We start from the raw sequence: 11,555 nt of genomic DNA, 5'->3' as shown, positions 1-11,555 counted from the left end.
AATAAAACATGTGCACCACAAGTGAGAGAGAAGATCTTCCATCATATTTAGATAAGTACATGTTTAGTTGAACTAATCAAAGAAATAAACAAATTAAATCCTCGCAGCTAGGGTCAGCATATTGATGAATAGAAGCACATGCTACTAATTTAAAGTAGAAGATCTTAAACTCAACGTATGTAGAGAAATCTGCAAGTTAATATCACAGTTACAAAACATTAGCTACATACAGTATTTTCTATCTTCTTCGTTTCTCTTATCTCTTTAACTTAAGCTTATCAAAAAGTGATCTCTTAACAAGATGATTTTGAGAGGAATTGATCATAGCTGATACAAATAGAATTCAAGAAGAAAAGTAAACATAGGTAATCATGTTCCACACAATTGACATTTGTCAAGTGCTTTCCATCTCCTATCATAAAAGCAGTTCAAGTGTAGAAGATGTGATTGACTCATGAAACAACCTGTACGCGAGAAAAGTGGAATTTGTCATTAAAAAAACTTGTCTTATAATGTCAGTAAATTGTCTTTCCTTCTGCCATGACCCACGGGAGGGAGTAATCAGGTCCAATATCAGTGCAATGAACCTGGAAAAAACCCAAGAGGTTGAAGAATGAAGAAGCAAGCAGAGTAACTAAAGAAAAAGCAATTCATTTGGAAATATAAGAGATGTAGAAGTTTAACCTTGACAAGACGTTAAAGAAGGATGCATCGCGAATTTTGCCTGGATAATTCTGCTATGGAAAAGGCATTGGTACAAAATAGGAGTGTTAGAATATTGAGAAGAGAAAGAACAAAACAGAGTAAGAGACGTCGTCTCTTCGAGAACAAGAAGTAAAATAAAAACTCTTTTATATATCTGAAATTTGTTACCTTATTACATCATCACACAAGCTTATAGTTATATACATGTGTTATGGTCGTAACTGTTCATCACCGGATCTGATGAATAGATTCTGGTGGATCGAAGAAGAAGAAATCCACCACAATCGATCGATCATCGATGGCGCTAACATCAGCGTCGGATCTGCTCAGATTGGTAGAGAGAGCCATGGCTATGATCAGCATCACAGTCGGTCGATGGTTTAAAGAAGCCGAAGAAGAAGATTGGTATTACGGCGAGCATTTTAGATAGGTTTCACGGCGACGAAGAAAAGAAATTGAGAAATCGACTGTGCACGTTTATGTTTTGTTTTGTCCACATAATAAAAAAAAAGCTGATATGTATTAATTGTCTTAATTTGATAGGTTAATGATTTTTTTCTGAAGTGTCATCTCACATAGGTGTCATTCTCTGAAGAGAACCACCTTATTCTTTTATTGTATTGATTAAAAATAATATTCATTTTCTTGTTTTTATTTTTTTTCCTTCCATTAGTCATCCCTAAATATTGGTGTCTTATATAATTTTTATTAAAAATGTGGTTTTAAGTATATTTTGTAATGTTATAAATGTTGGTTATATAATGTATGCAATATTAGGAAAATAAAACTAGAAACTGTCGGTATAGTAAAATACATTTATTAAAAAACAAATATATTACATTATAAAAACTTTAAAACATATATTACAATACTTAAAAAACAAACAAACTTAAAACTGAATACAATAATAAAAAAAAACATAGAATGATAGAAACATATGAAAGCTAGTAGCTGGAGAATCATACTAGCTTCAGTCCCCTGAAGATAAAGATAAGACAAAGTTTTCTCAGTATCAATCGCCTGATTCTTCACCATACCTCCATAACAGCGTGAGGATTTCTGATTCAATCCATCAAACTGATCAGTCATAGGGAAATCTAAAGGCAGTAACCACGGCATACCAGGAAACGGCTCACAAAAGATATCATCCATGTCTTTGCCTCGGTCAACAAGCAAGACTCTATCCGTCAAAAGAGCATAGAGAAAAACCGGGGCTAGAGAAAGTATCATGTTCCCTAACCCGCTAAAAGAAACCCACACAACATATCTGCATTCACCATTGCCATCAATATGCTCTTGGTCAAGTTTCTTAAGTGCTTTCTTGTAAGACTCAGTACCCGGACCACATCACTTGTGAAGCATTTCATAGTTTCTAAGCTTAGAGATAAGATATGGAGAAGGTTTACGGTAAAGTACTGATTGGTACCTACTGAGACAAGAACCTTCATCAAAACCAGAAGCTTATAGTCCTCCGAGAAGCTTATCAGAATCATTTGAATCTACCAAAAAAAAAACAAAATCAAAACAGAATCTAAGAAGGGGAAAGAAGCAAACGAACATTCTAAGCTAAAGGCCAAACAAAAGAGCACTTTTTTCACCTCAGACCAAAAACACAGTCTTGGGACCAACAAAGACTCAATTTTTGTTATGGCAGTTTCCATGAAAACTCCAACTAGCTTATGAATTCAGATCATAATAATCTCCATAAAACATAACCTGGTTTTTTGACCACTCACTGCAGATTCTAAGCTATGAATCACAGTAAGCTTAAAACGCAAAACCTAACAATCTTGCTCATATCAGTTCAAGAGAATCATCTAACAAAATTGAAATCGACAAAGAGCTATGGCCTATGGACACATAAAGGCAAATGCTTCAGTGTAAACACGAGATCTAAACTAATAAAGCTCAAAAATTTGTCTTAGAAGAACACACATACCGATTTTAGTAACATTGGAGAAGCCACCGCCGTCGAGAACTCTTGCTTCGGCGAAACCCATTATCCGATTTGAATCAGATGGGTGGTAGTTGAAGATCATTGAGAATGCTACTAGTACAGAGCAAAGTATCAAGCAACTAGTGAAGGTTCTCGTGAGCTTCATCTTACTGGAGCTGAGATACTTCATCGGAAGTAGTTCGGAGAAGTTGACAGACTTTGAACCGCCGGTTGTGGTTCTGATAGGAGACGATCTTCTCCTATACGGATTCTGATCCATTGATTGCTCTCATCGGAAGTAGTTCGGAGAAGTTGACAGAACTTCGATCGTTTTGATTTCGTCGGGTTTCATCGTTTTGATTGTATCCAAAGAGACTGAGAAGCAAAGGAAGAAAAGATAAAAAAAAAAACAAAAAATAAACGTAACCAAAAAGACTAGTCTCCCATATTTATTCAAAAAATAATAAAAGTATTACATCAGAGAATGCCGTGGGGATGCAATCCCATTCGCATCGTCTAACAAAACAGCAGTCACCCCATCGGACCTTACATGAAACAAATGGAAACCAAGCGATAAAGAAAATGCAAGAAGCCAAACTATCAGCAAGCCGATTAGCTTCTCGATACACATGCGTGATGCGGACAATCCAGTTCTTCGATATCAAGTCATAGCACATCCGTACTAGGAATGACAGGGGATGAGAATCCCTTATCCCTGTCTTAAGAAAACCTGCCACCATTAGGGAGTCAATCTCCAACTCTACCCGCGTAGCTCGCTGCTCCCACGCTACAACCAACCCATAGTACACCCCCATAGCTCAGCCAACGGTGCAGAACATATCCCAAGGTTCACTGCAAAACCGATACACCAGTTGCCCGCATGATCTCTCAGAACCCCACCCGCTGAAGCAGCCCCAGGATTCCCATGCGACGCACCATCTGTATTAAGCTTTAACCACCCTTCCCCCGGACGAGTCCAAGCAATATGTCTTTCCACCCTTACCCTACTTGTACCATTCCCACTCACATGACGATGTGCATCAAAAGCCTCTTTGGCTAAGTCCTTGATAAACTGCACTCTATCTCTACATCTACCCTGACTCCCAAACACATTCATACAACGCCATTTCCATGGCGACTCTTACATGATACAAATAGTTTATGGGCGCGAGTTTTACGGCATAAGTATAAGGTAGGGGATCTGCACGATAAGCGTTGGCTAGTGGTGAAAAGTACCTGGTCTTCGAATTGGAGGAGCGTGGGAGTTGGTCTGCGTGAGGTTGTTTTGCCAGGAATTGGTTGGGTCCCTGGGGATGGGCGAAGTATACGGTTCTGGTCAGACCAATGGGTGCATCAGTTCCCTCTGGTGGAACTGGCCATATCTCCTGTGCCGGAAGTTTTACTGGAGGTAAGGGTTCGGAAGTGTTGGAAGAATGAGGGAAGTTAGGATTATATGCGTATTGGGGCTTATATCCCTATGAATGTACAGTTAATGTTGGCGAGTTTGGCTTTGGATATTGTGATGGGGGCGAAGGACCGGTTGTCTTGGAGAGCCACTCCGGATGGGAATTTTACTATGAAGTCAGCTTATGATCTTATCTCCTTTGACAATAGCCCGAGGCCGTTTGGAGGAAAGCTGTTTGACAGGATTTGGCGAGTTATAGCGCCTGAAAGAGTAAGAGTGTTCCTCTGGTTAGGTGTCCAGTAGGTTATAATGACAAATGTGGAGAGGCAGCGTAGCCATCTGTCGGATACAGGATTATGTCAGGTTTGTAAGGGAGGTGATGAGTCTATTTTACATGTGTTAAGGGATTGCCCAGCAATGTCTGGGGTGTGGATGCGTCGTCTTCCTCCTAGACGTGTGACTCAATTCTTTCAACAGTCTTTATTGGAGTGGCTCTATAGGAATCTGGGTGAGAGTGGTAGGCTTGGAGGCTCGCCTTGGTCCTTGACTTGACTTTGTTAACGATGAAAGAAAATGTTTTTTTTCTTTTTTCTTTTTTTATGTGTGATATGTGAAAATCTTGTTTATGTGTTAAATAAATGATGTTATAATAGAACAGACACCATAACATCAAATTCTTGAAATTTGGGATTGATGCCTAAGTGTACACAACAATAGGACATCTCACATTGTGTGATGATCCATCCGACCAAACGAGAGATGCATACACAATACCAGAAATGCCAACAAGACTATTGGCCGAGACGGTAATGGTGTAAGATTTCGTATCCCCCGGTGAGGTGAAAGAGAGAGTCTCTGGCTCAACCTTGATGCTGAGTTTGGGATTCCCTGACAATTTTGCCTTATAGGTGGATCCCTTTTCCCCAACGTTGGTGACTGTTCTGGAAAAAGTGATATCTGAAGTGGATGAGGCCGAAACTTTGGCTGTCATTGATGGGTTATGGGTAGTTAGGATTTCTCATGTTAAGCTTAGATTTTTCAGAACAAGTAAAGGTTCCGCCCGCGATAATACTAACTCGTTCGGATGAGTAGCCCATAGAGCAAAGCATGTTCAAGTAATCCTCTTTAGCTATTTCGTAAACAAGTCCTGGATAAACTGATAATGAAGGGTTAACATATCCTGATCCATATGTAGACTCAACTTCTGCATTTTTCGAAGCGTTCATTGCCCAAGCTGCAACAAAAATAGGACTCTGGTCAGATGTCACTTAATTTTTTTCTTCAGGGAATAAGTTGGTTCGATGTTGATACGAGTAGTCATGATAGGCTATCATTGATAGCAGATTTGACAGCAGAAGCGGACCAATCAGGACGGATTGTTTTGACATAAGCAGCTACACCTGCGACATGAGGGCAAGCCATAGATGTCCGGTCATGAAATAGTAATCCACGCTTTGTCCAGGATGTGTGATGTATATGCCATCCCGAAGTGATCTATTAATCGGCTAATAAGTCGTTTAATAGCAGTTCCATCTATCACTTTATTGTGAAATACCAGATTGGCCCGTTCCGCCATAAGTACCTCCATATTCTGCTGAATGGGATTCGACAATGAGTTTGAGTCAATGATTGCAAAACTTCCTTTTCTCGATCTTGATTTGCGTAGAATTTTAGGTCAGGAACTATGGTCCGAGTTGAATCGGAGAGGTCCGAATTCACACGGGTGTCCTAGAATTCCTTTTTTTTAATACCATATTATTAGGTATCATATGAACAGGCTTGAGAAAAACCTTGTATAGCTTCCTCGATTTCTCGATAAAAAGAAATATGACCAATTGGTGTATATGCTGCTAATATATTCACACCTGGAGCTGTAATATCAGGCTACATATGTATATATATTTATTTCGAACCAAATTATGCAAATTATAAACACAGAGTTCGGTGATTTTGTATTGAGTGTTTCTTACCTTCATAATGTCGCTAAAGAGAGTGTTTGGACCACGAGAATAGAAATGAGAAACGATCGGAGCATTATTGTCTTTAATTGTCTCATTCTTCAATATAGTTCCTTGTGGGTTTATGTTTCACATCGAAAATTGTTACAAGCATCTTTAAAAAGAATCTAATAACAGAATGTCTAAGGAGAACAAGTCTTACGGTGAAGAGAGAACGTAAGATCTGAATGCATTATAAATGGTTTCACCGAAGGTTGAAACCGCAATATGACCAAGACCAAGGAGTATCAACATCGGTTACAAAAAGGATAGTTCCAACCGCGCGCACCTCCTTCTTTTTGTTCCATAGCACAATTCGGATTATCGTACACAACAATCTTTCCTTCCACCGTGTTCAGGCGCAAGTCCTACCAGAGAATGAACGCCAATAAATGAAGATATATCCATAAAAATGAAAATTTTTAAGTCAAAAGTTAGGCCAGTACGAATTTCTTGAGTAACAAGTTACCTTGCTTGCTTGCTTGCTTGCTTGATACGTATTCATATATAACTGTAACAAAGAGAAAAGCATCTTATACCGTCATGGTTTTACCATCTCCATTAACCACATTAGTAACAAAATTTCTATCAGTTGTACCTGCTGCCACGGATATGATCCACGTTGCAAAGTTAGTCGCTGTTTCAATTTTAGAGATGTCGTTCTCAACAGCAGCCGTGGTAACAATCCCTTTGAGCATCGCTGAAACGAGCCAATAGCGACAGGGTTAGTATCGACTTTATTAAATTAAAAAGAAACAATATAAAACAAATATTGTGAATAAATTTGATTCATAAGTGGTTTTACAATTTCTGTTCTATTACTTTTTTCTTTAGTAGTATTAAAGATTAATCTAATATTTATATTTGAGAAGTCCATTTTTATATCTCTATTTTGTAATGATTTGTTTTATAAAAACCAATAAGTATAGAGAATCTGTTTAGTATTATGGAGAACATGATTCACTGTTAAGTTTCCACTAAATTATTCTCTTAAATTTTGTAAAATTATGTATGGGTGAGTGTAACGCCGCCGAACTGTCCTATGCCCCAGACGAGGACACGGACAGTCCGTGGAACGTCACCGTGGGAGATCGCACCCGGGTGGTCCGGCCGAGGGACGGAAGCTGTAGCTTCCCGACCAGTCCTCCTGGACGCAACTCTGCCCGCGGCCGAGGTTTGCTTAGGCTTTGCAACCCTCGCGATCCTGGCGCGTTGTGTTGACCCGGACAAGGCCGAGTATCAAATGCAACTTGCCATGTTTCCCCAAAAACCGAATATATTACTTTAATAAATTATTACATTGAAAATAAGTTATCAAAGCAATGTACATAAATAGTCGGATAATTTCATAGAATACATCTTAGGAAAATATAGGGTTTTACAAAAACACAGAAAATCCCTATCCGACACACTAAAGTTTGCTCAAACTCTAGACTCTTCCTAGACTTCCTGCAAGACAAATAATTATCATGAGTAATCTAAGATTACTCAGTGAGCCTGGGTACTCCTTCCCTAAACATGCTTCTAATTTCCCCACCCCGACTACCCCAACAAGGAAGGCAAGCAATCAAAGCTACACAACAGAAACAATAACGGAAGCAATCAACAAACAAGCAAGCAAAGAGGGTTAGTTCAATCAAGACTTGACTCAATTAACCTAGACTCTTTACTCCTATGCGACAGACAAAGACGACTAGAATACAACAAGGGTAACTTGAATATTCTAGACTCTTTCACCTACACATCACAAAACGACTAGAATAATCAAAGAATTTACTCGACTATCCTAGATTCCTTCACCTATGGGCCCTCGATAATCTGTTCCGTTCCAAACCACCTCCCATGCTGAAACCAGAAAGGTAACCAGCATGAGCCCACATCAAGCTACAACGTCTTGTAGCGGTCACTCTAGTAGCGAGCTAACCGTGACTTTTTCCCGCGAGTGGTCATTGAGAACTCTCGCGAGACAACCGTATAAAATTGGAATAGAAGATCGACTACTCTATCCTAGCTACAACTCGAGAAGAATAACTAATATAATTCAAGAGACTAGCTAAGACAAGAACTACAAATTCAAAGGGTTAGTGAAAATAACTCTAAGAATCTAGTACTATAACACAAGCAATTCAAGCAAGACAATCAAGCAAAGCAAGCAAGAAAATCAAGCAAGAAATCAAGCAACAATCAACAAGCAACAAGAATAGAAATTCAAGCAACCTAGATTGTTCTACATGCATACAACCGATTTAACTAATTTTTAAGCAAGAATTTATTGCAATTAAAAATCTATTAGTTCTATCAAATATGCAAGTACGTGGTCCAAATTTTAAGCAAGCCAAATTTGCTAAAATGCATCATATTCATCATGAAAATATGCGGTTCAATTCTCCAATGCTCAACATGCATGGTAATTCCTAGCAAAAATTCTATGTGCTCAACATAAATTCTAGCATGAATCCTACCATATTACGCATGCAACATCTAACTAGTCCTAACATGAACCTAGTCTAAATGCAGCAAGCAATGGGTACGTACACGATCCATAGGATCCATGCAACACCCCACACAAAACTACCATAGAACTCACCCCAGGACTCACAATGATTCCGCAGATTGATGATCGGACTTCACAACACCACAGACCAGACAACTTCCCCCTTGCGTCCAACAGCTTCCTATGCGTCCGAACAGCGTCACCTGACCAGCGTCCCGACAGCATCTCGCCTCGCCTCCGAATAACGTCTCTCTCTTTGTCTTTGAGAGAGCAACACTTAGAGAAATTTTTGTGATTTTTCTCTCTTGAGTTGTGAATGAGCAAAATGAGAGGGGGTGGCTTCATTTTATAGAGGATTTGGGCGGTGCTACTCGCTAATGCATGGCGAGCAAATGTCTTGCCTCCTCTCCACTCTCTTGGGAGAAAACTTGGTGCACAAGTCTCTCTTCCATAGTGATAGACTCCTGGATGAGGATCTATGTCCAAGGACACACTTTGCAAGGTCTTGAAGAGGGATGAACGGAATGATGAATATGAATGGATTGAAGATGCAGCGGAATATAGAGATGAACGGCGGAGACGGTGAAGAGGTGGAATTGCAGCGGATTGAAGGGGAAGAACGAAGTGTACTTCTAAGAGACGTGGAGATCTCTTAGACTACAGGCTTGGCTACAACTTAGATATGACACACTAAGAAGTAAACAAGTTGAGAAGATACTACACACTTCTGTGATCAAACAAGTAAAAAGAAGGTTTTTGATTAAAATGTTTGATGAGAAACAAAAGAGAGATACATTGTCTTTTTATAGGAGAAGGGGGACGAAGGAGAAGTGAATTAAAAGCCTAGGAAATCATGCAAGAGCTTTAACAAGGCCAAACTCATGCATAATGCCTAGGAAATTACAAAGCAATAAATGCAAGTTTGAATAAGAGAGAAAAGATAGAAAATGGTCCAAGACAAAGAGATGGGCCTTGGACCACGAATTGGGTTGGCAAAGGGGACTTTGAAAGTGCTGCTTATTTCTCATTAAAAACCTTATCAAGAAAACCCATTGGGACAAAACTTGACAAGGGAAAAAGAGTGCATAAGCAACACTTAACCCTTTACCGAACACCTTGAGCTGTGAGCAACGTCCAAATGGTTTGAACCACATCTTCCTGCTTCTTGTCCAGCTCCTTGATTAGTCCATTGATAGCTTGGTTGAACCTCCTGGATTTTGATCTGGTAAGAGGACCCGCCGGAACGATCAATGCTTCCGCTGGTACAAGCTGCTCCTCCGATGCTTCCTCTGGTTCAAGCTGCTCTTCCAGTGCTTCCTCTGGTTCAAGCTGCTCCTCATGTTCATGTTGTTTGGTTGAGCTGGCCATGGTCTCATCACATAGAATCTTCATCATTCCTTTGCATGAATTTGCATTGGTTGATTCTTAAGAGAGAATCTTCTTCTGTCTCCCACTTTTGGTGCATGAATGCTTATTGGCCAACTTCATGAGAAATAATGATTATGTTCCTCCCTTGTCTTCAACAACACAATGATTAATCCTCCAAGCTTGCATGAAAATCCATTGGTTGATTTTATGAAAAAAAAATCTCTTCGAGCCGCTAGACAATCGCTCCTTAAATTACGGACCGCTGTCTGGTCGGTACCGCGTTTCTGCGCAATATCGCGTTTGCCGCACGCCTCGTCCGCTACGTTCGTGCATTCTTGGTCTCGTCCGTACGTTCTCCGTCCATACCGCAACTTCTCTCCGTACCGCAACTTCTCCATCAGTACCGCGAACAATCGGCCTTTACCAGCTATACTTGGCATGCGTCCGTCCCTTCCATCTTTACTCGGTCCGTACCGTCTTTGTCCGTTTACGTCCGGCCTGTGCGTACCGTCTCTGTCCGCGTACGTCCAATGTGACCGTACCGCCTCTAACCATGTACGTCCGTCCGTACCGCCTCCGAACATGTACGTCCGTCCGTACTGTCCCTGTCCGTGTACGTCTGTTCGTACCGTCTCCGTCTGGATACGTCCGTCCTGACCGTACCTTGGCCTTTTTGGGATTTTGGCTTGGCAATTCTTCTTCTTCGACTTCTTTTTGGACTTAGCCTCTCGACCACCGGTCATTGGCCATCTTCTGACTTATTGATTTTCCTTCGGACTTCCTTCGGTCGTTCTTCTTATTTTTCTCTTCTCCTTCTTTCCAAGTCCTTTCTGGGTCTTTTTCTCCAAATTTTTTTAATTTGGATTTTTTACTCTTGGTGAGGGTCATTACATTCTCCCCCCTTATAAGAATTCGTCTTCGAATTCTGAAATTCCTCTCCTCCTCTTGATGGTGCTGATACCTCTTGTCCTCTACGTCTTCATCCTTCTAGCATCGATATAACTATTATAACATCCCTTTCGTCGCAACGCTCCGTTACTTGGCTTGTCAACTCCTTTGGGTTTGGTTCACTCATCATACACTTGATTCTTTCGCGCCATTGGCTAGCGCTTTGCAAAGGTTCGTGCTGTTTGAAAGCTTCTTCATCTCCAGCAAGTGCTTAATCCTTCATATTCTATCTTCTCCTGGTACTAAGATTGCTCTCCCAATGTACCGTGATTCATCTACTCCTTGATTCATCCTTCTCTTTCTTCAGCTTGTTCTTGACTCCTTCTTTTTGTCGCACCACTCGGTTTACTTTGTCGTCTTGGTATGTTCATCTCGCGATGTCGCATCCTTCCAATCTTGACTCTATACTCCATGTAGCTTTACTTCTTTGACTCCTTTTAATTTCGTACTCCGAAAGACTTCAACTTCTTTGGCTTCTCAAGCTTCGCATTTTGCATAACTTTTCCTCCATTCTACTTGGTCTCCACTTTCCTCATTTTGCAACCTCCATGTCCTTGATTAACTTTATCTTGGACATGATCATATGATCTTGGTAGAAGTCCACGACTTCTTCTTCTTCATTGTTTGTCTCCATCTCCAAACTCCTTGTTCGCCCTCCAAACTTGTCTAACTTCATATGATAATGGGAAGCGTCAGGACATG

The 11,555-nt window shown here is 40.4% G+C and overlaps 1 protein-coding gene across 1 annotated transcript; it reads right to left on the bottom strand.

The window, feature by feature from the left end:
- Positions 1 to 1,593: 1,593 nt before the first annotated feature.
- LOC104773239 (galactoside 2-alpha-L-fucosyltransferase-like) lies at positions 1,594 to 3,060 on the bottom strand. The gene is made up of 2 exons (XM_010497817.2): positions 2,645 to 3,060; positions 1,594 to 2,204 (listed from the first exon to the last, which is right to left on the bottom strand). The coding sequence occupies exons 1-2, from the start codon at positions 2,919 to 2,921 to the stop codon at positions 2,167 to 2,169; spliced, it is 315 nt and encodes a 104-aa protein (XP_010496119.1). The 5' UTR covers positions 2,922 to 3,060; the 3' UTR covers positions 1,594 to 2,166.
- Between the last annotated feature and the right edge of the window lie 8,495 nt (positions 3,061 to 11,555).

Source organism: Camelina sativa, unplaced genomic scaffold, assembly GCF_000633955.1.
Source record: "Camelina sativa cultivar DH55 unplaced genomic scaffold, Cs unpScaffold00506, whole genome shotgun sequence".
NCBI lineage: Eukaryota > Viridiplantae > Streptophyta > Magnoliopsida > Brassicales > Brassicaceae > Camelina > Camelina sativa.
Note: the sequence above shows the minus strand (reverse complement) of the source record. Positions and strands in the feature narration are given on the sequence as shown.